Source organism: Ptychodera flava, chromosome 12, assembly GCF_041260155.1.
Source record: "Ptychodera flava strain L36383 chromosome 12, AS_Pfla_20210202, whole genome shotgun sequence".
Taxonomy (NCBI): Eukaryota; Metazoa; Hemichordata; class Enteropneusta; family Ptychoderidae; genus Ptychodera; species Ptychodera flava.
The window spans coordinates 1,571,169-1,593,878 of NC_091939.1; the positions used below are offsets into that span (position 1 = coordinate 1,571,169).

The 22,710-nt window shown below is 37.6% G+C and overlaps 2 protein-coding genes across 2 annotated transcripts in view; both read left to right on the plus strand.

The window, feature by feature from the left end:
• The window catches only part of LOC139144669 (acyl-CoA dehydrogenase family member 10-like), a 121,734-nt gene that overhangs the window by 82,008 nt on the left and 17,016 nt on the right, over positions 1-22,710 (plus strand).
• LOC139144663 (uncharacterized) lies at positions 14,456-21,255 on the plus strand. The gene is made up of 3 exons (XM_070715379.1): positions 14,456-15,371; positions 17,495-17,664; positions 19,107-21,255. Exons 1-3 carry the CDS (start codon positions 15,083-15,085, stop codon positions 19,767-19,769), a joined length of 1,122 nt encoding a protein of 373 aa, XP_070571480.1. The 5' UTR covers positions 14,456-15,082; the 3' UTR covers positions 19,770-21,255.

Consider the following 22,710-nt stretch of genomic DNA (forward strand, 5'->3'; position numbering starts at 1 on the left):
AATTAGGAAAGATCATTAAATATGCAAATTAGGAATTGGCTGAAGAGAAAATGCTTAATGACTTTCAATAATGTTGTATTATAGTGTCTTTAATGTACATAGCAAGTTTCATCAATTTTGATCAGGTCAATTCAGATAAATATCCCTAATTATGAAAATTCATTTAATATTCAAATTAGGTTTTGGCTGAAGTAACAATGTCTTTTGACTTTCAATAATGTTATATCACAGTATCTTTGATGTATATAGCAAGTTTCAACAACTACACTCATGTTAATTGAGATATATATCCCTAATTGGGAAAGTTCATTAAATATGCAAATTCGGAATTGGCTGAAGTAAAAATGCTTAATGACTTTCAAAAATGTTGTATCATAGTGGCTTCAATACATGTAGCAAGTTTCATGAACTTTGGTCCAGTCATTTCAAATATATATCCCTAATTAACAAAGTTCATGAAATATGCAAATTAGCAATTGGCTGAAGTTAAAACGCTTAATGACTTTCAATAATGTTAAATCATAGTATCTTTAATATACATACCAAGTTTGGTTAATTTTGATCACGTCAAATCAGACATATATCCCTAGTTAGGAAAGTTCATTAAATATGTAAATTAGCATTATCTTTCATGTCATCCCTTAATGGTTCCCACAGCTGATATATCTTGGTGTGATCAACATTTGTAACAAATCTCATCAAATTGCGTGTAGTCGTTTTTAATGTATATCCGTTTTTTCTACAATCACTAATTATGCAAATGAGCAAAAAGTATGAAAGCCAGACCCACCAAAAACTAATCAGTTCTTGCCATTTACTAACTGATTATATGTACCAGATTTGATTCCGATCTGATGAGCCGTTTTTGAGATATCGGACCAACAGACAGACAGACAGATAGACAGACAGACGGACAGACAGACAAACATTGCTGCGACATATGCTCACGTGTGTAAACATGTGAGCAAATAATTGTATCCCATAGTTATCCCTTCACACCAAAAATCAGATCTCTAGCTCTATTATTAAGCCCAGAGTTAGGTATGTGCATAATTAACACAGGAAGTGGCTGGTCATGTGACATTTTCTCAAAAAACTGTGCTCCCATAGTTATCCCTATGTACCACAAAGACATTGAAGTTGACACCCAGTTAATTGTCCCCCATCAGTTTATCACACACAGATGAAATTGGCCAAATCTTGACACAAGGAAGTAAAAGTTGACGCTGCCAGATAGAACTGGCCAAATCTTGACAGAAGGAAGTAAAAGTTGACGCCGCCATACTGGTTTACCATTCTAATAGCTCCTCAGTATATAAAACTGAGAACCTAAAAATCTGTCTGCTGGATAACTTTGATATACATACTCAAAGTTATACCGTTCCAGGCAGACAGATTTCTGATATTACTCATTTAATCATAAATTGCAATTATTTTCATTATCAAATAAATCTTTCTCTTGGTATTCTTTCTTTGGATAAGGAAAATGCTTTATATCTGCTCTTCAGAACAAAAGTACTTTATTTTAACAATGTCTAGTAATCTGTTGTACAATGGGTAGAATTTCACAGGACAGCTGCCACCACAGCAGCAAAGTTTTTTGAAACATCACTCTGGTCGTCATTAGAAGTATTGTCTGAACATTCCATGCACTGCCGAGAATGCCCTCAATTATTTTGACAGTTATCATTTCACTATGAACTGTCAAAAAAAGTTGAACTTTCTGATAATTCTACACTAAAATTATTTTGGCTTTGATGATTTCCTAATTAATTCAATTATTTAAAATCATATTAATTATTTTTTTCTGGGTGAATTGATAGGGTCTATACAGTACAAGAATTACCTACAATGTAAGTCAAATTTTGACCAAAAATGACAAAAAAATTCCTTAAAAATACACATTTGCATATTTCATCACAATTTGAACAAATCTAAGTTGTGTAATCCCTAGGGACCTGTATACCAAATAACAAAGCTGTCTGACCAGCGGTTATGAGGAAGAAGATTTTTTACCAAAAACACCTTTTTTGGCATTAATTTGCCTATTTTCAACAATATCAAATAATTAAAAAAAATAGTTTCTCAAAATCACATTTTTCATCTACACAACAAATATCAAATCAGTAAGTACAGCGGTTCTCAAGATATTTGAGTGGACTGACGCCTCACAAACGGACATACATACATACATACATACATACATACATACAGACTGACGCCGGACGGATACCCATCCCAATAGCTTCTGTAGACTATAGTCTATAGTAGCTAAAAACAAAAAATTCTGACTACAAATGACAAACATGACTGTTATTTGATGTAGTTCTATGTGTTTTACTGAATTATAATTTGTGTTCTTCTAAGGCTGATTGTAAAGGCTGTGGCATTGCCACATGTGAACAACTATTCAATTGTCACAAAATGACAGCAAGTTTTGATAGATTGCCTGACAGTATGCCCCTATGCCATCAACACTGCTGACTGTGAACTTTACAATTTTGTCAAAGGTAACATTCCAGTTATCTGTGCAATTTGCAGTAGTTACAAGGATGTTGAGTGTGTAACCATAAACACTGCATCAGATCATGCTGAGGCATCTGCTGTACTAACTGTAGCTTATGAGTTTGAGGAGGACAGGGCAGTAATGTTCTCCACAGTTTATGATGTACATACTTGACAACATCGCAAAGACATTTTCATAATTACACGTAGTCCAGCGAAACATTTGATACACTGAAAAAATCTCTGAGGTGGCTTATGGTTAAACTTCAAAGCATATGTGAAGATTGCATTGTGTCATATTTAAATCCTGCATACAGAAAACTTGGGACAATATTCAGGCACTGTGGTTCATCTTTGGAGGACTGCTTGCCCTTTACTTAAAGCCCCAGTATTTGTAACTTTTAACATTTTTTTTCATATTTTTGATTAAAATGACATCCTCAGTATGTGAAAGTAGACCATAATTAATACTGAATCGCATGGTTTGCATGCCCAGCCCGCCTCACGATTAACAGTAAAAGGAGTAAAAAATGACTTCTTGTCCGGACCAGAAGTCAGCTTTGTTGACACACGAAACGAAACGTAATCACACCACCGCGCATGCTCAACCACATCTACGCAAGTTTTACTGTGGCGTCCGTAGAAACCATACGCTCTTCGAAAAGGTCTGGTCCATCGAAACTGGCGACTCAGCTAAAAACGCGCGAAAGTTGGGTGAAATACCGGAAAGATATAAATATGTGAGTGTTTACAGATTGTTCCGACTATAATAAGCCGTGCAAACAAACGTCTTGAACAGCTAAACTAACGACGGAGGCAGTCGATTGTATTACAGCTTCATGCAAGGCACTGCACAATGTGACCGATGGTACGGAGATCAAGTTTGCTGAATGAATTGAGAGAGAAAAACATATATGAATAAAAATTCAACACTTCACCATTGTAATCATTGAACTAGTCGTTTCTTCCATTATGGAGTACAATGAAAATTTAATTGAAAATAAATGACGGGACTGATTCTGCCCGTCTACTCAAACGAAGTTTTGTGTATGGCCAGGCTACGCTGCAGGCAACACAGCCTATCAACTGCGCATATCGTTGCCGTACGGCGTAATTGAAAACGCTCAGAAAGGAAAAATTATATCTTGAATGCAGTACAAAAGTCTTACTTATTAAGTTTAAAAGTATTTCCAAATAATATCGAACGTAACGGGTATCTAATCCTCACAAGGACTACAGTAGTACGATTATCGGCTAGCTGCGATGCGATGGAGCTCCAGGCATTGTAAGCTTAGAAGTTCGAACACAAGAGAGATCCCGGCCTCACTGCAAAGTCGTCCCCTGCGCACCCGGCCCAACAGCAAACTAACCTCTTGGTTTGATTCTGTTGTTTATATATTTTTGTATAAAGTTCATGATACATATATCTGACTTTCACACTCTGTACAATTTGCTCAGGACTGTGAGTTTGGCTGCAGTCTACAGACGATCGGAGGGAGCTACGGCAAGTCCCAAATTTGCATGGACAATGCCCGGGACAATTATAGATGCAGCTCGATGAGAAAGTCATTCACATAAACCTAAATGAAGTGATCAATACAAAACTTTTAAACATCACTGGTTCTGAAAATTTATGATCAACGGTTCTGACCTACGGATTTTACACTGCGACGTTGTTTTTTGTGTGTTTGGCCGGCTACTAGTCCTGTAAGGCTGTACTACATGGAGGTGGTAGACTGTACAAGTGCAGCGGGGCCGGGCCGAGATTGGGTGTGGGGCCTGCAGCAAGGTAAAATTGACAGCGTCTATTGCAGAATGCCCGCGTGTTATCCTTTCTCGTTTGGGAGGAAATTTACCGCTGTATTCAGAATGCCTTTTTACCAGTATAAAAGCTCAGTAACTGATGCATCAAGAGCCAAGAGTCTGTAAATTTCTTAGCAGGAGCTCCATTGTTTTTTTCTAAATTTTCGCTGAGATACAGCAGTGCGTATACTGGTCCCGATCGTTCTGACTCAGGCGTTCACAGCTGTTTAGGGAGCCGTCATTATTTACGATCTGGGGGTCGGAGGAATTACATTAGAAACTCCGAAATTTTGAGTCACACCCCAGCCAACCATGACTTCTTTGAGTAACCCCCTCTCTAACAGAAAGTTTGGCTTACCTGAGCCCGTGTAACAATATGTAGATATAAAAGCTCACCTAATAAGCAGTCTCCGACCATATAGTATTGTTAAATTTGGATGGGTAGCATGTCATTATGGTATGGTTAAATGTCCAAATGGTTGTTGAACTCAAGTCAAATAAAATATACATTTCTATGATAATATAAAGGATGAATTCACAACAGTTCAGTTTTGTCCTAGATCCTGTGCACTTATAGTGATATCTGTCGAGAACATTTCTCCATGACCCAGCCTCTCCTTCCAACCCTGGTAACGACTGCAGAAAACTACTGTGTGACATCATCATCACCACTGTTGATCTTCATCTTTACTGTCGCTGGTGCCATTGCGTACATGAACAACGATATCATTCTCATCGTCACCATCTTCTCTTTCATAATAAGTATTGCTAGTAGTAGCAGCTACTTGTAGTTTTTTGCCTTACTTCATCTAGTTGATATTTATTTGTACTGTTAGAGCATTTACTTTCTTTTTATTTAATATGTATCAGAGTAAAATATATATAATCAACTAATAATTATGTCATTGAGAACAGAGTAAGACAAAGAAAAAACATTTTGAGCACCCCTTATAGCTTTCAATTTTTGAATGACCCCCAGGTCGTAAATACTGACGGTTCCCTTACTTGCTGCCAAAGGCCATCGCGTTCACTGCATTCGACAGCCTACCATACATTGCCAAACTATGTTGCTTCGATTTCGCAATCACCTTGCCACTAAAGCAACAATCAGCTGAAATTTATTACTTCAAGTTACTCAATTTTGATAGCTCTTTGCCTACAGAAGTGAGCCAAGTGTATATAGTGTCGTCTTGATTTTACATCGGTACCCGGAGTTCTGAGTGACCAACAGCACGGTGCGCATCGGTGCACTGCCGACTGCAGTTTGAATAATCCGTATATAACGCACACTGTACCAGAATAAAATGTCAGCCTCCTCTGCCAAAGTTCTGTATCCTCTGAAACGCAGTAGCAGTACGTATTTGAACGGAGAAGAACAAAATAAAACCATTCGCAGGTCAATCATTCAGCCGGCGACCATGGGCGATCACCCAGGCAGTGCAGTGTGGCGTGGCATGGCAAGGCCCCAGGAATGTTGCAGGCTCGATGCGATGATGTCATCAGTATCGGCGTTCTCGATCACGTGCACAGCCTACAAGTTGTCAACAAACCCGCGCGGCAATCCAACTCGATCGGGCAATATTTAGCGTTTGTATGTCACTACAGGAGCACAAATTTGGCTTATTTCTTTACTGAACAACATTTCACGATGGCTGTAAGAGAATAATATGTAATTTCGAACATAAAAAAAGGTTAACAGTTACAAATACTGGGGCTTTAATATGCAAAAAGTAATAAACTTCATACTTGTGAAAGTCTCCAAACATACAAAGTTGCCATATGTGGAAAGACTATGAAGGAAGGATCGAAACTTTGCAATCAGTGTTTCACTACAGTATCCATAGATAAAGTTCATGAACTCAGTCCATATGCTACAGTCAAATGTAATCAGATGGGAAGACAGTTCAATGCAACATCTATTTCGACAGTAGAGATTAAGCCTTCATTAATTCTTACTGATGAAGACATTACGCCATTTCCACTACAGACTACTTTCGGTGAATACCGGTACTTCACTGTTGTTGCAACTATCTATAAGAAATCCCTCTATAGGGCTATTGCAGTACAAGGAATTTACTCTCTGAGACATTGTCATCGTGATGAGGCTGGAAAACCAATGTCAGCAGAATTACTGACTCTTGAAAACAAGCTTATGTTTAAAGTGAGAAATGAAATTGTGGACAACCTTGAAAAAAAAACACACAAGATGTTGAACTTATCAACTCCTCTACTATGAATCATTTCTCCTGAAAAGCAATGGCTGTGATAAGTATATTGATTTTCAACACAGATATGATGAAATTAGACAAGGTGCTGATTGTGCAGGTGTTCCAGAAATTTAATCACTGTGTTTTTGCCTATCCCGACTTGTAACAATATACAAGGAGAGTGATGGTTAGTACCTTGAGGTCTGCAAATATGGGGCTGATTTATTATCTAACTCTGATCCAATTAATCTTTTAGTTCTGTATCATGAGGATGCACAGGTATATAGACGATTGCTAAATGAAAGTGTCTACTATGATTCTACAACATTCCTCAACAAAGACAATAATCTGTCTTCCTGGAAAGAAATGAATGAAGCAAGTGAGAATGATATTTCAGTCAATGAACTTCTCTGTCCGACATACCAGTATACAGTGATAGCCCATAAGAGCACTCAAAGATCTTCTCATCACATAATTGCTCAAGTACTGATTGAAAAATACTATAATACTACTTTTATAGGGTTTGATGAAGAAAGCGGTCAACATAATCTTTCTTTACAGGATTTCCAGGTTTCAACTGCGGAGAAAATAGATTTGACAAAGTTAAAGTTAGAGTGCTTTCTCTATACCCTCAAAAAACATCCCCTCCATCAGGTAAACCTTGACATGTACATTGCCAGTCTCAAAGAAAGAATTAATAAAGATGTCAAAGATGCAATGCTTTCAACGGATAGGGAAGCACTTTCAAGGCTGACACTCTACCTCCCCCACAGAGCATTACTACAAAAGAATATCAAACAACAAATCTTCCAAGTAACAAAACAGTCATCACCTGTTCATCAGTCAGTGTCTGCAATGAAAAATATAGAAATGAATGTGAGAACATACATTGACAAATTGAGAAAATCAGTGGTCCTTTATGAAACAACTTCAAACTCTCCTGACTCTGTCTCTCATCTTTTCCCAAGCAAAACACCATCTGGTAAAGATGCACCAGATTTGTTGACATTCAGGGCTGTGGGGAAAAAATCAATCATAGATTACATCTCCTGTGTGATACTTTTCTCCCCAAATTCAAAGCTTTGCACCTGTTCAACGCAAAAATTTGAAAACATTTGCTATCAACCCATGCCATTACACAACATATTCAAATCAGAGACCAGAAATTGATCAACTCTATTCTACAGAAAGAAATCTCATGACATCAGCCAGTTCATTCAACTCCCGGCCCGACAGCAAAAGTCACTGTAGATGGCCTGCCAGAAAAGGGACAAAAAGCAAGACTAGTGTGGGTAAGAATTTGACAGGAACACACCCGTCTGCTTTTTATTCAGATTTGCCAAGGATTTTTAAAGTACAATGTGTTGTCTTTCAGGGACTCTTTCTAATAAACACATCACCACTTGCATTTCATCACACCTTCAAGGATTTTGTGTCATTTCCGTGTAGGTGGGTGAAACCATACTTTAGTACAGAGAGCACCCATGAAGTACCAGCCACAACATCATGGCCTTAATCCTAACGCTATCAAAAGAGGTGAAGACGATGATATGGTATTTGAAACATTAACGCTTGAGCAATGTTCCTCAGAGAAATTGGAGAAATATTTTGGAGTGCGTACACACAAACGACACCAAAACATCAAATATTGTATATCTTGACATACTTGCCTTGCCTGCCGATAACATTGAAATCATGAAAGCTGTCCTCAGTAAGGTTTATGTTCAGTTTGGTGTTGGCAAGTACATCAACTATTTAGTTGTTGTTGGAAATGGCAAAACATACCATTACTTGTTAAAATTCAAGAAACAATATGCAATGGAGTTCTTATGGCTTCTATCATATCCTGGTGATTGGCATATATTGAAAAACTTTCAGTCCGTACCAATGAAAGTATATGTTCGTGTGGGGCTGAAAGACCTTGTAAATATTTTCCATATCATCAAGACATGTACTTCAGTTATCCAAGCCACTAACTTTGACAAAAGTCATAGATTGCTTGTTCACAGGTGAGAATTTATTCATAGATTAGAAATTCTGAAGTTCTGAGACAGAAATTTATGAGGCATGTATCAATAGCATGCAGAGTGAACCTGAACATTAGTCTTCTTGATGATCTATCATGTTTTCCTGATATAAGAGCAAAATTGAAAGCTAAGATTTCTGTCCTTGAGGAAGAGTTTGACAAATATACGGAAATGATGACAAACACAAATGGTACCTGGAAATTCTGGCATGAATTCATACACAAAAATATGATGAGCTACATTGCACTGTACATAGCTATCAGGAATAGACATTTTGAGTTGTGTACAGCTGCTCTCAAAGAAATGACACCATTATTTCACAGTTTCGACAGATTGAATTACCTCACGCTTGTACCACAACATCTTGCTGATCTAAAGAGATTTCCCAAGTCTGTCATTAACAATCTATGTTATGGTGGTTTTGCTACCAGCCCATCTGGTAAAAAATGGAAATGTGCTGCTTTCAATGAATGTCATGAGATGTGTGTTAATAAAGATGTCAAAGATGCAATGCTTTCAACGGATAGGGAAGCACTTTCAAGGCTGACACTCTACCTCCCCCACAGAGCATTACTACAAAAGAATATCAAACAACAAATCTTCCGAGTAACAAAACAGTCATCACCTGTTCATCAGTCAGTGTCTGCAATGAAAAATATAGAAATGAATGTGAGAACATACATTGACAAATTGAGAAAATCAGTGGTCCTTTATGAAACAACTTCAAACTCTCCTGACTCTGTCTCTCATCTTTTCCCAAGCAAAACACCATCTGGTAAAGATGCACCAGATTTGTTGACATTCAGGGCTGTGGGGAAAAAATCAATCATAGATTACATCTCCTGTGTGATACTTTTCTCCCCAAATTCAAAGCTTTGCACCTGTTCAAAGCAAAAAATTGAAAACATTTGCTATCAACCCATGCCAGTACACTAAATATGCAAATCAGAGACCAGAAATTAGTCAACTCTATTCTACAGAAAAAAATCTCATGACATCAGCCAGTTCATTCAACTCCCGACAACAACAGTCACTGTAGAAGGCCTGCCAGAAAAGGGACAAAAAGCTACACTAGTGTAGGTAAAAAATTGAAAGCAAGACACCAGTCTGCTTTTTATTCAGAATTGCCAAGGATTTTTAGAGTAGAATATGTTGTCTTTCAGGGACTCTTTCTAATAAACACATCACCACTTGCATTTCATCACACCTTCAAGGATTTTGTGTCATTTCCGTGTAGGTGGGTGAAACCATACTTTAGTAAAGACAGCACCCATGAAATACAATTGTCTTTGATCACCCACAACGTCATGGCCTTAATCCTAAGGCTATCGAAAGAGTTTAAGACGATGATATGGTATTTGCAACATTAACGCTTGACCAATGTTCTTCAGACAAATTGGGAAGCTGGGATTCAGGAAAGTTACCTTTACATGTTTTAATCCTCCGAGATGGTAAACATTTCACCATGAACTGTCAAAAGAGTTGAACATTCTAATAATTCTACACTGACATTATTTTGGCTTTGTTGATATGCTCATTAATTCAATTATTTCATATTAATTACTTTTTTCTGGGTGAATTGACAGGGTTTATACACTACAAGAGTTACATACAATGTAAGTCAAATTCAGTTAAAACATCAATTACCGTCTAACATTGCATCATTCCAATAAATAGCACTTCAGCCTGGAACAGCACAATCGTAATCTGCTCATTCACACAGGCAGTACTCAACTTTGAATGAATGACCTACTATATTTCACCTATGTACCATATTTGAAAGCATGACAAAAAGTACCACAAAATTTGCAAATTTCACCTTGAGTTCACGAAGTCATCTTCAGGTCACTCCTAGGAACCTGCACACTCAATTAGAAAGAAATCGCATACACAGTTTCAAAGTAGATTTTTTTAACCACAAATGCCAAAAATTGCCCAAAAATAAAATATGCAAATTGTGCCATAATTTTGATGAATTCTATTTTGAGTTTTCACAAGGTACGTGCACGCCAAATTTTAAAGCGATCCAATCATTGCTTTAAGAGGAAAAGATTTCTTACTACAATGGCAAAAAAAGAAAAAAATTCATTAAAAATAGAAAGCATCAAATATTGACATCAAATCTATATGTTTAAATCAGTTGGGCCAAAGGTACCTAAAACCCAAATATGACAATGATCAGATGAGTAGTTCCTGAGTTATTGATATTTGACCATTGTCGCTTTCTTTCTACCTCATTAGCATATCTATGGGACTAAAAAGTACATTTTATTTAACAACGGCACATCTACATCATATATGGCACCACAACACCATAAATCAGCTCTATACGTACAGTTTTTGAGTTTTTGCATTGGACGGACAGACATCCATACACACATACATTCATAGTTACATACATACATGATACACACAGACATCTCACATACAGACTTTCTTCAACCATATCACCTCCCAATTGCCATATCTGTACGGTAAATGGGAGGTAAAATTTAAAAAAAAGTTTCTCAACATCATATTTTTCATCTTCACAACAAATATCAAATCAGTAAGTGCTGCAATTCTCAAGATATTTTGGTGAACGGACGCCTGACAAACTGACATACATACGTACATACATACATACATACATACATACTGATGCCTGAGATAACCATCCCAATAGCTTCTATAGACTATTGTCTCTATTAGCTAGAAACGAGGACACTGCATAGGAATGTTTTGTTGAATTTCCAGTGTCATTGTTTGAAAATGAGAAGAAATATTTCTTTCTGTACCACATACAGAAGTGTCAGGCGGCCAGACAGGACAATATATTTACATCCAGTAGGCGATCAGATATTCCAAAGAAGGACAATTTCAAAACATAGGGCCAAAGTCCCTGAAGCTACTATAGACATGGATACAAAACTAAGTATTTCCTGACTGTATGAAATTATCTCACTTAGGTCATCCTAGGGACTTGTAAACCAAATATTAAAGCTGTCTGACCAGCGGTTTTGAAAGAACAAGCAACTCAACAGTTGACAGAGCTCTGCTGTGTTATGTAGAGAATAACCTTTTGTGACACATGTATTGATGAAGAAGGTGGATATCTTTGATTAACATTGTACGTGAGTTCTGTTGAATAAGTTGAGACTGTGTACATACTCAGAGAAAGCACACTGAAGAGACAAATGTTTCAAACTTAAGAAGTTCAAGGTCATCAAAAGCATTATAAGGAATCATGTAACTTTCATTGCACTGTTTACACAGATTGCATAATTGCTATAAATAGCACATAAGGAATCTTATAGCCCAGCTTTACCATAAAAACCCTATCACTTTGACCACTCTTTTAATTGACCACTCTATTTTTTTCCTCAAAAAGGAATTTTATTTTATCCTTACCAAGTCGACCATAAATGGAAATTAGAACTCTCTCTATCTCTATCTCTATTGACTATTTTGAGCAATTTCTTTTAGATAACATACAGGGCACAATAAATGACAGTTCAGAATATGTCAAAGTTGGGATTCAGGAAAGTTGCCTTTATGTTTTAATCCTCCAAGATGGTAAGCATTTCACTATGAACTGGCAAAAAAAGTTGAACTTTCTGATAATTGTACACTAAAATTAATTTGGCTTTGATGATTTCCTAATTAATTCAATTATTTAAAATCATATTAATTATTTTTTCGGGGTGAATTGATAGGGTTTATACAGTACAAGAATTACCTACAATGTAAGTCAAATTTTGACCAAAAATGACAAAACAATTCCTTAAAAATACACATTTGCATATTTCATCACAATTTGAACAAATCTAAGTTGGGTTGTCCCTAGGGACCTGTATACCAAATAACAAAGCTGTCTGACCAGCGGTTATGAAGAAGAAGATTTTTTACCAAAAACGCCTTTTTTGGCATTAATTTGCCTATTTTCAACATTATCAAAAAATTACAAAAAAAAGTTTCTCAAAATCATATTTTCCATCTACACAACAAATATCAAATCAGTAAGTACTGCGGTTCTCAAGATATTTGAGTGGATGGACGCCTCACAAACGGACATACATACATACATACATACATACATACATACATACATACATACATACAGACTGACGACGGACGCCGGACGGATACCCATCCCAATAGCTTCTATACACTATAGTCTATAGTAGCTAAAAACCAGGTAAATCATCAGGACATGACTTGCCATGAATGCGCTGCAAGCAGCCGCTCATATGAGTCAGTTCAATTTCATAAAAACATCCTTGAGAAATAAACGCAAGACAGAAAACATTGACACACTGTTGAGAATAGCTACTGAAGGCCCATACAGCAGTTTCAATTTGAAACGAAATGTTTAAACTAGCAATGCAGACAGGAGGCTGTTTACACCTAGTGTACAAAATTACCACTACACTTTCTCAAAGTAAACAATTGGTACAGAACTGAAATCTGTGATTGGAGAACTGACAGCACTTGATGACTATGAGGCAGAGGCAATAGATCTTTCAATGAGAACATCTTGAAGTTACCCTGTAAATTACGAAATACTTGTGATACAGAAGTCACACAAGTGTGAAGCACCCAGGAAATAAAGTTTGTTGTGAATGTTAGAAGTAACAAAGAAAGCAGTTCTGTACAAGTTGTTCATAACTTCTTTTGCCATTTTTTGCTACAGTACTGTGGCAGCTAATAGAACCCACCCGAGTATATTATCTGTGAGTGTGACTGTCACTCAATATTCAACTGTCAGTTGTCTAAAATCACAAATGCCTAATACATGTAAATTTGGATGGCTAGTTCTGGCTAATCAATTTTGGTCTCAATTAGCCAGAATGGCTAACAGGTAATTTTAGCCAGAGGAGACATTGAAACTCTACAGCTATCTTCCCTCATACTTTTGGCATCGCCCATTTCATAAAATCGATTAATTATTAATTTACGATCATGGTCCCTCGACTGTGCTTCGATCAACCGACGTCACCTTTTTACATTTCACATGGCACACGGTTACGTACAGTACCGTGCATGCAATTGTCCAACCGACTAGCGACTCTGATAGTCTGAATCGCAATTTCGTCGAATGGACTACGTTCACATCCATAACATTCACACTGTCTTCTACCTTAATCTCTCCGAAGCATGAAGGGATTCCTGATCAGACTCCGCCGTTCACAACAAACAATCTATACATCAATAAGTCTACACCACTTTTGTGCTCGTCCACTTACCTCGATCAAAATGGCGGCTATGATTTCGTAGTACGACATCAGACATGCATGCATCCTGTACATTCCCCTGATCACCGTTAGTGGCGCACCAGCTACGGCGCTGCGTCTGCATGCAAGCAGCTCAATCACTACGATATCGCAGTACAATGAACGGATTTTAGTGCAAATTTCCTGCAACTCACAACCACAACTCCACAATGCACTATTTGTACGTAAAATATCTCAGATTTGCAAATTAATTTCACGGTAATTGACGCCTCACATAATTTGTTATCACAAAGATAAACGCCAAAGGTCCTCTTTCTTTGAACTTTATGATGTACAGTGCTCATCTCTTTCGTACCCCTCGACTTTCTTCTATACTTGTCATTTCATTATCCCATTTATTATATTTCCATTCAGAAGAGTATTCGACAATGCGCATATTCACATCGAACTTCCTGGTGGAAATATCTTAATTTGTAAAACTAGTTGTCACTTAACGTACGAACTATATGGTCTTCATGCACACAACCCATGCAATTTAGATCATATAAACTTGAGTTCTGACAGATAAAAAAATTCAAACGCAATTCCGTCACCACCACCCATCGTTTTTTTTTTTTTGAACGTATAGCGTTATTCTTACTTGTTCCATCAGTACAGATTTTCTGTCATTGACTTGAATGCCTGTGATACAACTAACCCACACCTCACCACAATTTTCTGTAAACATTTGACAACTTTTCAGCGTGACCGTTTGAAGCAACCAAAATTACAAGTGATAAGCGTAGACAAATAAAGTTGTTTCTTATTTCACTATAAGATAATTTTCACCGTCCCCTCCCACTTTTTTCCAAATGTTATCTCGGTGATAGCTATCAAATACACTATGCTATATACTATACTGTATGAACAACACACTCAGGGAGTGCGGTAAAGGAAAAATTACAAAAACTCACGCACGCGCACCGCTTCTTCCCACAGCAACAAGATATAAGTAGTCCACTTGCTTACAGTGAATTCGTGTGGGAACACGTAGTTCACGGCTGATTTCAACCACATCACAATCACAAATCACTCCGAAACAACGTCATCATCCGGTGTTTCTTTTATTTGTCATTTGTCTTCTTTGTAAAGAACACACATTCAACCGCAAAACACTAACTCAGGGATGGCTTCTCCAGTCTAACATACCAGCTCCCGTACACACAACAATTTCTTTCCTCGTTTACAGCAGTACTATTTGCGCATTTATAAAACTTACACCGGTCGTACTACTATATAGTTCGTAAACGTTCTGATATTTCCCCAGTACAACTTCTTCTTCACCAAGATGTACACGCCACGCAAGAAGCTGCGATTCTCCGACGACACACAAACCCCATCAACATCGACTGCATCACAAGATGAGGAGTACATTAACATCCGCGGGTATCCACACAATGTGTCATCATTACGTCAAAGTCCGAAAATGAAAGGACGGTATTTCAATTTCACATTACAGACTGGTAGACACGAATACCACGAAACCGTGTGCTTCGTCACAGAAAAACACCAAACCATTTCCAATGCCGCGCAAACGAAAACCCCAGTTTCACTAAAGTCAGTCACAAAAGCCGTAGGTAAGTGTGCAAATCCTTTACTTTTGGTATCCTCAACTTTTATCTTCCTTTCTTCACTCATGAAACTTCTCCAGACACAGTACGCAATCTTATACATAATCCAGCGCGAGTTGTATGCACGGAGATCAGATTCCACAGTGGCAATAGATCCCCTATTCTTCCAGCATTGCCGATCTGAAACCAGAGAGAAGATGGCAAAAAATACCCACAATAGGTCAATATTTAGATAGTCAGCTTCTATTTTTGATTAATATGAATCTTCGGATGGAATCATCCTATACAGATCCACAAAACTATGTAATACAAGTAACTGCGAACATCAGCTCGTGTCTATTTTTGGACACAGCATAAGTCAGATATGTAATCGCGCCCTCAGTGGCAGGATGGTTATCTCCAAACATACAAATCTTGTTGCATCATCAGAATAAATAGGTATTGTGCAGTAAACATGTGTCATTTTCCCATGTTACCAACACGTGCTCCCTTCATAATCCTTGTTTCCTTTGTATGCAACCAGCAGTTATTACAAAGCAAAAGCTATTGTACAAATCATTCATTTTCGCAATTAAGGATGTACGAGCGGTACGCGCGCGTGGAATTTGTCACTTCCCATAGGATTACATTGAAATTTGCTGGAAAATCAATTTCTACTAATGTCATTTTCATGAAAATTTGCACAAAGCTCAGTCTAGAGAAATAAATAATACTGATCAAATAAAATTATATGGTCACCGCGCTAAATTTTGAGATAAACAGCATTGAATTATTTCGTCCATAGAAAATGCATTGGTGAAAAAATGCTGACTCAGCATTTTTTCTCACAAATGGCAAAATTCATGGTCATTTATCTCAAAAACGAGCACGGTGACCCCTATATTTTATCACATATTTTGATAATACTTACAAAGGAGAATCCAAAAATTGACAATTTAGAGAAATGACATTACTTTTAATTTTACCGATCGTACATCCTTAAAAGAACTCAAAACCTGTTTTCCAACAATTCCAGTCTTTCACCTCCCTTTCACACAACTCTTTTCTTTGTGTCTACCAAAAATTCTTCACGAGCTAATTTCATTGGAAACAAGACATTCACTGATTCACCTGCAATCAACCACAACCTGCCCTATTTTCCTTGTAGCAGGAAAAGCCCAATCCAGTGTGTTTTTTCTCTCAACATTAGAGAATGCAACAAAACTCACAAAAACATTTTTGTAGACTTGTAAACATGGTTTTCCCACTAAACCTTTCATTTTGCCATGTTGTTAACAACAACCTGCACCACAAACTTCATGGTTTTACTACAGGTGACAGAACACCAGTACAGCCCATTACTAAAATGACATCATCCACAAGCTTTAACCAACCAATCATCCTGTATTTCGCATAATTATTTATCAGTGCTAGCCATGCACAAGTTTGGGATCACCTTTGCACATGAAAGCCATCTTTCAAAATTTACAAAATATTTTGGCATCCAATTACAAACTTTCGTACAACTTTCACAATCCACAGGAAACCCAGACTCATTCTTCTCACTGAATTACATTTGACAGTTTTTACCCCCATCTTCAAACCTGTACTTGTAATCTGAACATCCGACTGAACAATTTCCTGTCTAAATTTATTCTGAGCCATTGATCTATGCTTTTGTCTATTCTTTCAAACAATTCTTTACATCACACAGCTCTGTAAACCAGTAATTTTTTGTGAGTGTCATGTCAGCAATCAGTGCTTCACTATAGGGTCCTCAGTGTCTGATGATATTGATGATGATGATAATGATGATGGTAATGATGATGATGATTAAATATTTAAAAATGGAGAACAATAACAATATTTGGACTCTGTAAATTTGTTGTTGGTTTTGTTATTATTGTTGTTGTTGTTGTTGTTGATAGTATTTGCAGTAAAGAACAAAGTATGCGCTGGAAAACAAGTAGTGATTGGATCAGGTAATCACAGCCTGGTAGTTCCACACAATTGTCTAATTACTTCCACTTTGTCGTAATCCCATGGAAATTTCAACTATTGATATATTCTGCCTTGTAGTGGTTTTCAGGGCAAGCATATTGTGAACAGTTATTACCACTACTATAACAATATATCATTTTCCACTTCAGCTCAAACTACAACTACTTCTGAAAACGAACAGTTCGATGTTAAGATCAACAGAAAGGCAACCATTCTTCCAGTCAATAAGAAAACCCTCCAATTCCAACACAGACAACCACCATCACTGCAAGAATTAACTATCACTGACGTATTGAATACATCACTCACAGACCAAGCTGTAAGTATATATATGACAGTCACAAAATAAATTTCTCCAGTTTGCTTTGATATTTGATGTAGACTCCCCATGCATAAGCTTACCAAGACATATTCAAATGTCCTAAAATCTAGAACTCTCTACTGTTGTCATTTTCCATCAAAAATCTGTTTCTTGTCACTGTCTTGTCAGATTGCCTTTACCATTATAGTGCACACATCGCTGAAAGTGACACTCAATATACATCTCCCAAAATTTTTATAGTTTACCCTCCTTCCTACACAAATGCATTGTATACAGCTTACTGTCCTTTCTACAAATTTAAAAAAATCCCTTGTAAGACGCTGGTCAGTTTCTTCGCCCTGCGGGGGGGGGGGGGGGGGGGGGGGGGGGGGGGGGGGGGGGGGTGTTGCACTGGATACTGCCTCAATAAAAATCGCAATTGCAATTGACGATTCTATTGCTTAGTACCTGAATTGCTGATTCCTATTCGGTGACCTTTATATAGGCTAATGACAACGTGCATAGACCAGGGTACACATACACATGGATATACCCTTGAGATGCTTAAATCAAATGTGGAGCTACTAGGTCAAAGGTCATCTGTTACCCACGAAGATAGTTTGGTTCAAAAAATAGTGCGTGTCTCTATGTTTAGGAGCTGATCAGCACTCAGGTATATGGCTTACAAAGATTTTCGAACGAACATGAGATTCATTCAAAAAACAGATCAGTGTTTCAGAATGTGAAGCTTAAGCCAGCTTTCATCTCATTGAGTTACAAGGCCAGCCTATAGCTTATGAATAGGGAATTTGCTCAGCCAGCATTACTGCACAGGGGCTGCTAATGCCAATGCAGGGCAAGCCAATAGAGCTAGGGGTCTGATTTTTGGTACATAGGAAGACGTATGGAAGCAAAGATTTTTGGCAAAAAGTCCCGTGACCAGCATGACCTTTGACCTCCATTTAAAAAATAGGCTTGTAAATCAGTAACCACAAGTGCTACTGCCTTCAGATTCCATTGCTACCTGAATTGCTGATTCCTATTTGGTATCCTTGATATACGCTAATGAAAACATGCATACTTCACCTGTCGGCCGTCGTTAGCTCAACTCAAAATGGTCAATGAACAAATGAAGACGGAAGCAATCACAAGGTCAAGCTTCACTGTACGATCATCGGTTTTGAAGTGGACCGAGAAACGAGAGAAGGATAATTACATGGATTTAAACTGTTTTCGAAGGCAATGACCTGATTTTTTTCTCACGAAAAACTTTCCGATTACAGTTGGAATTTTAGTAAGCCGATGTGTGTTCCACTGCGGTAGGTGTAATTGTAAAGGAGTATAACCAGCTGGACATATGGTTGATGATACTATCAGTGCCTATTGTCACCTTCCACTCTACAGAAACCTTAAACATATATTCAACAACTGTTTATTCTTTACATTCTCTTTCTTTACAGGTTACTGTCAGAGCCAAAGTCACCTCTAATGCCGTTGCTGAACTCAAAACAGCACGTGATGGTACCCAACTCACTCTGACTAAGTACATAGTGTCCGACAAAACTGGGTCCATAGAAGCAAATACCTGGGGAAACACAACTCTACAGCTTCACCAGTCATACCTGTTTGAATATCTCATTACTAAGTCATTTGCTGACACCAAAAATGTACAAATAGGTTCCCGTACTGTCATCACTCCTATTGACGACATTGGCGATATTATTGAGACCCCAAAAGAACAACCTGTCGTTGATACAATTACAGGAACTGTTCGCTCAATAAAAGCCATTCTGATGAGCCACTGCACAAATTGTAAAAGACCAGTGGAACCTCTCCACTCTCAAATCGTCAGATGCACTGCCTGCGACATGAAACAGGCATCAACCTCCCTCTCTCAAAATATGCAAGTAACGTTGCAGATCACTGGATGTAGTAATACATTCACCATATCACACAATGTTATAGATGAGTTCTTGCAGATCAGTAAAAAACAAAACCTCCTTACCGATGCTGAGGATTTGGAAGACTACTTCCTCATCAGTGCTCAAAACCTTCTGTTGGAGCACACACCCACCTTCCATGTTACCTCAATCACATCATTACCACCATCACCCAAGACCTAAACCATGTCATTAGCACCCCGAGAAAGTCTAAGAAAAAATACTACAAAATCATCTCATCAACAGTTATACTTACACCTACTGTCCTTTTAACAACTATTTAGTCCCCATGGAGAACATCAGGGGGGGGAACTTAGAGCTTTGGTAATGTCTGTCCCTCCGCCAGTCCGTCTGTGCATGTGTCCAAGCATCCATTCGTGCACATTTCTCACAGATGCCACCAGCAATTTCATTCAAACTTGGTCCATGGACTAACTCGCTATGTCATACACAAGCACGTCCATTCCATTGGCTTTGGCTTGCCGAGTTAGCATTTATTTCCATAATTTGTACTTAGCGCTATATTTCTGGTCGTCTACCACATTTCATGCAACTTTGTACAGATGTTGGACATCCAACACTCTCATAGCACACAATGGCATATCTCTGTATTGTCCCACAACTCTGTCCTTACTCTCAGACAACTTCTGAACAAGTACCAATTAACCACTAGTGATTTCCAGTTGGATTTTCACAGTTTAATTTTGCTTGACAGATTTATGCCTAAACACTTCAATGCAACAGTTTACTCTGTTCTATAGGCTATTGAGCATCTACTATGTAATTTTCATTTAAAGGTTTACCATTCATGTTAGCATGATATTGTCTTCCTATATGCTTCCAGGTAATATAGAGTATATACATCGTACTTTCACCTTTGTGCAGCAATCGTGCACTTTTCCATTTCTATTAAAATGACACATTGTTTTCCAAACTCTACAATACAACACACAATACTTTAAATTGTTCTTTGTGCCATTGAGCATCTACTGTGTGATTTCCTGTAGAATTTTTACTGTTTGTTTTACCATGACACATTGTTTTCCTAAACACTTTAATGCAACACTTTATACTTTGTTCCATATGCCACTGAGCATTCACTTTGTAACTTCAAGTTGATTTTTTACTATATGTGTTAGCATGACAGATTGTTTTCCTAAACATTTCAATGCAACACTGTATACTTTTTTTCTGTATGTCATTGAGCGTTTACTTTGTAACTTCGAGTTGAGTATTTACTGTTTGTGTTAGCATTACGATTGTTTTCCTGAACACTTTAATACAACATTGTATACTTTGTTGTGTATACATGTCATTGAGCATTTACTTTGTAACTTCAAGTTGATTTTTTACTATCTGTGTTAGCATGACAGATTGTTTTCCTAAACTTTTCAATGCACCACTGTATACTTTGTTCTGTATGTCATTGAGCATTTACTTTGTTAACTTCAAGTTGATTTTTTACTGTCTGTGTTAGCATGACAGATTGTTTTCCTATACATTTCCATGCAACACTGTATACTTTGCTCTGTATGTCATTGAGCATTTACTTTGTAACTTCAAGTTGAATTTTTACTTTGTTCAACAATATGCCACTGAGCATCTATTGTGTACCATCAACTTTTAATGTTTAGTGTTTGTGTTAGCATTGGCAGATTACTTTCCTACATGCAATAAAGTATACTTTGTACTTCTGCCATTGACCTTCAACTGTGAGTTTTTTCCATTACATACTTGCGTTTTGTGTTATCATCACATTTCCTACCTAAACACTAGACCACCAAGTACGTTTGGGAAAAACATTTGCATTGGTCGCATGGTTTGGCTTTCAAGTTTGCAAAACGCAATTGGATTTGTCTCTTGGTTTGGCCACCATATTGAATTTTGCAAAAATTGCAATCGGTCACGTGATTTGGCCGCCATATTAGATTAAAAAAATACCAATTCAATCTTCAAAAAACTTCTTCTCCAGAACCAACACACCGATTTAGCTGAAATTTAACTCATGTCTTCCTTAGATGAATCTCTCTCAAGTTTGTAAACACCATTGTGATCGGTCACGTGATAAAATCTTCTTTTCCAGAACTAAAACACCGATTGAGCTGAAATTTTGCTAATGTCATCCTCAGCATGATATCTTTCAAGTTTGCGAAAGACATTTGGATCAGTCACGTGATTTGGCCGCCACATTGGATTTTAAAAAATACCAATTTAATCTTTAAAAACCTTCTTCTAAAAAACTTAAACACCTATTGAGCTGAAACTTTGCTCATATCATCCTCAGCTTGATATCTTTCAAGTTTGTAAAGATATTTGGATCAGTCACGTGACCTTGGCAGCCATATTGGATTTTCGAAAAATACCCATTTGATCATTACAAATCTTCTCGAAAACTAAAACACCAATTGAGCTGAAACTTTGCTGATGTCATCCTTAGGCTGATATCTTTCAAGTTTGCAAAAGACATTTAGATCAATCACGTGATTTAGCCGCCATATTGGCTTTTCGAAAAATACCAATTTACTCTTTAAAAATCCTCTTCTCCAGAAGTAAAACACCAGTTCAGCTGAAATGTTACTCATGTCATCCGTAGGCTGATGTCTTTCAAGTTTGTAAAAGACATTAAGATCAGTCACATGATTAACCGCTTGGGCCCCGCCAACGCTGCTTGCAGCTTTAATTAGGGGCCCAAGCCGACCGGCTGGGCCCCTATTGGTATTGCTCGAGTTCTACTATTTCTTCTTCCTCCTCCTCCTCTTCTTCTTCTTCTGCCGTTTCTTTGTCAACCTAGATCTCTTAAACGGCTGAACGAAAACTTCTCAAACTTGCAGGGCAAGTGCTTGGTAGTTAGTTCTCGTGCACCTGACCCTTGAAATTTCAATTGGTCACGTGACCTGGCCGCCATATTGGATTTTCAAAAAACCTAAAAATGGCTTCTCCAGAATACCTAGGGGTCTAGTCGATTTGAAATTTCTTGTATAGCAAGCATGGCCTAAGGTCTTAAGGATTTGCAAATAAAATCGCATGCGGTCACGTGACCTTGGCCGCCATCTTGGATTTTCATTAAATACCAATTTAATCTTCAAAAATCTTCTTCTCCAGAACCAACACACCGATTGAACTG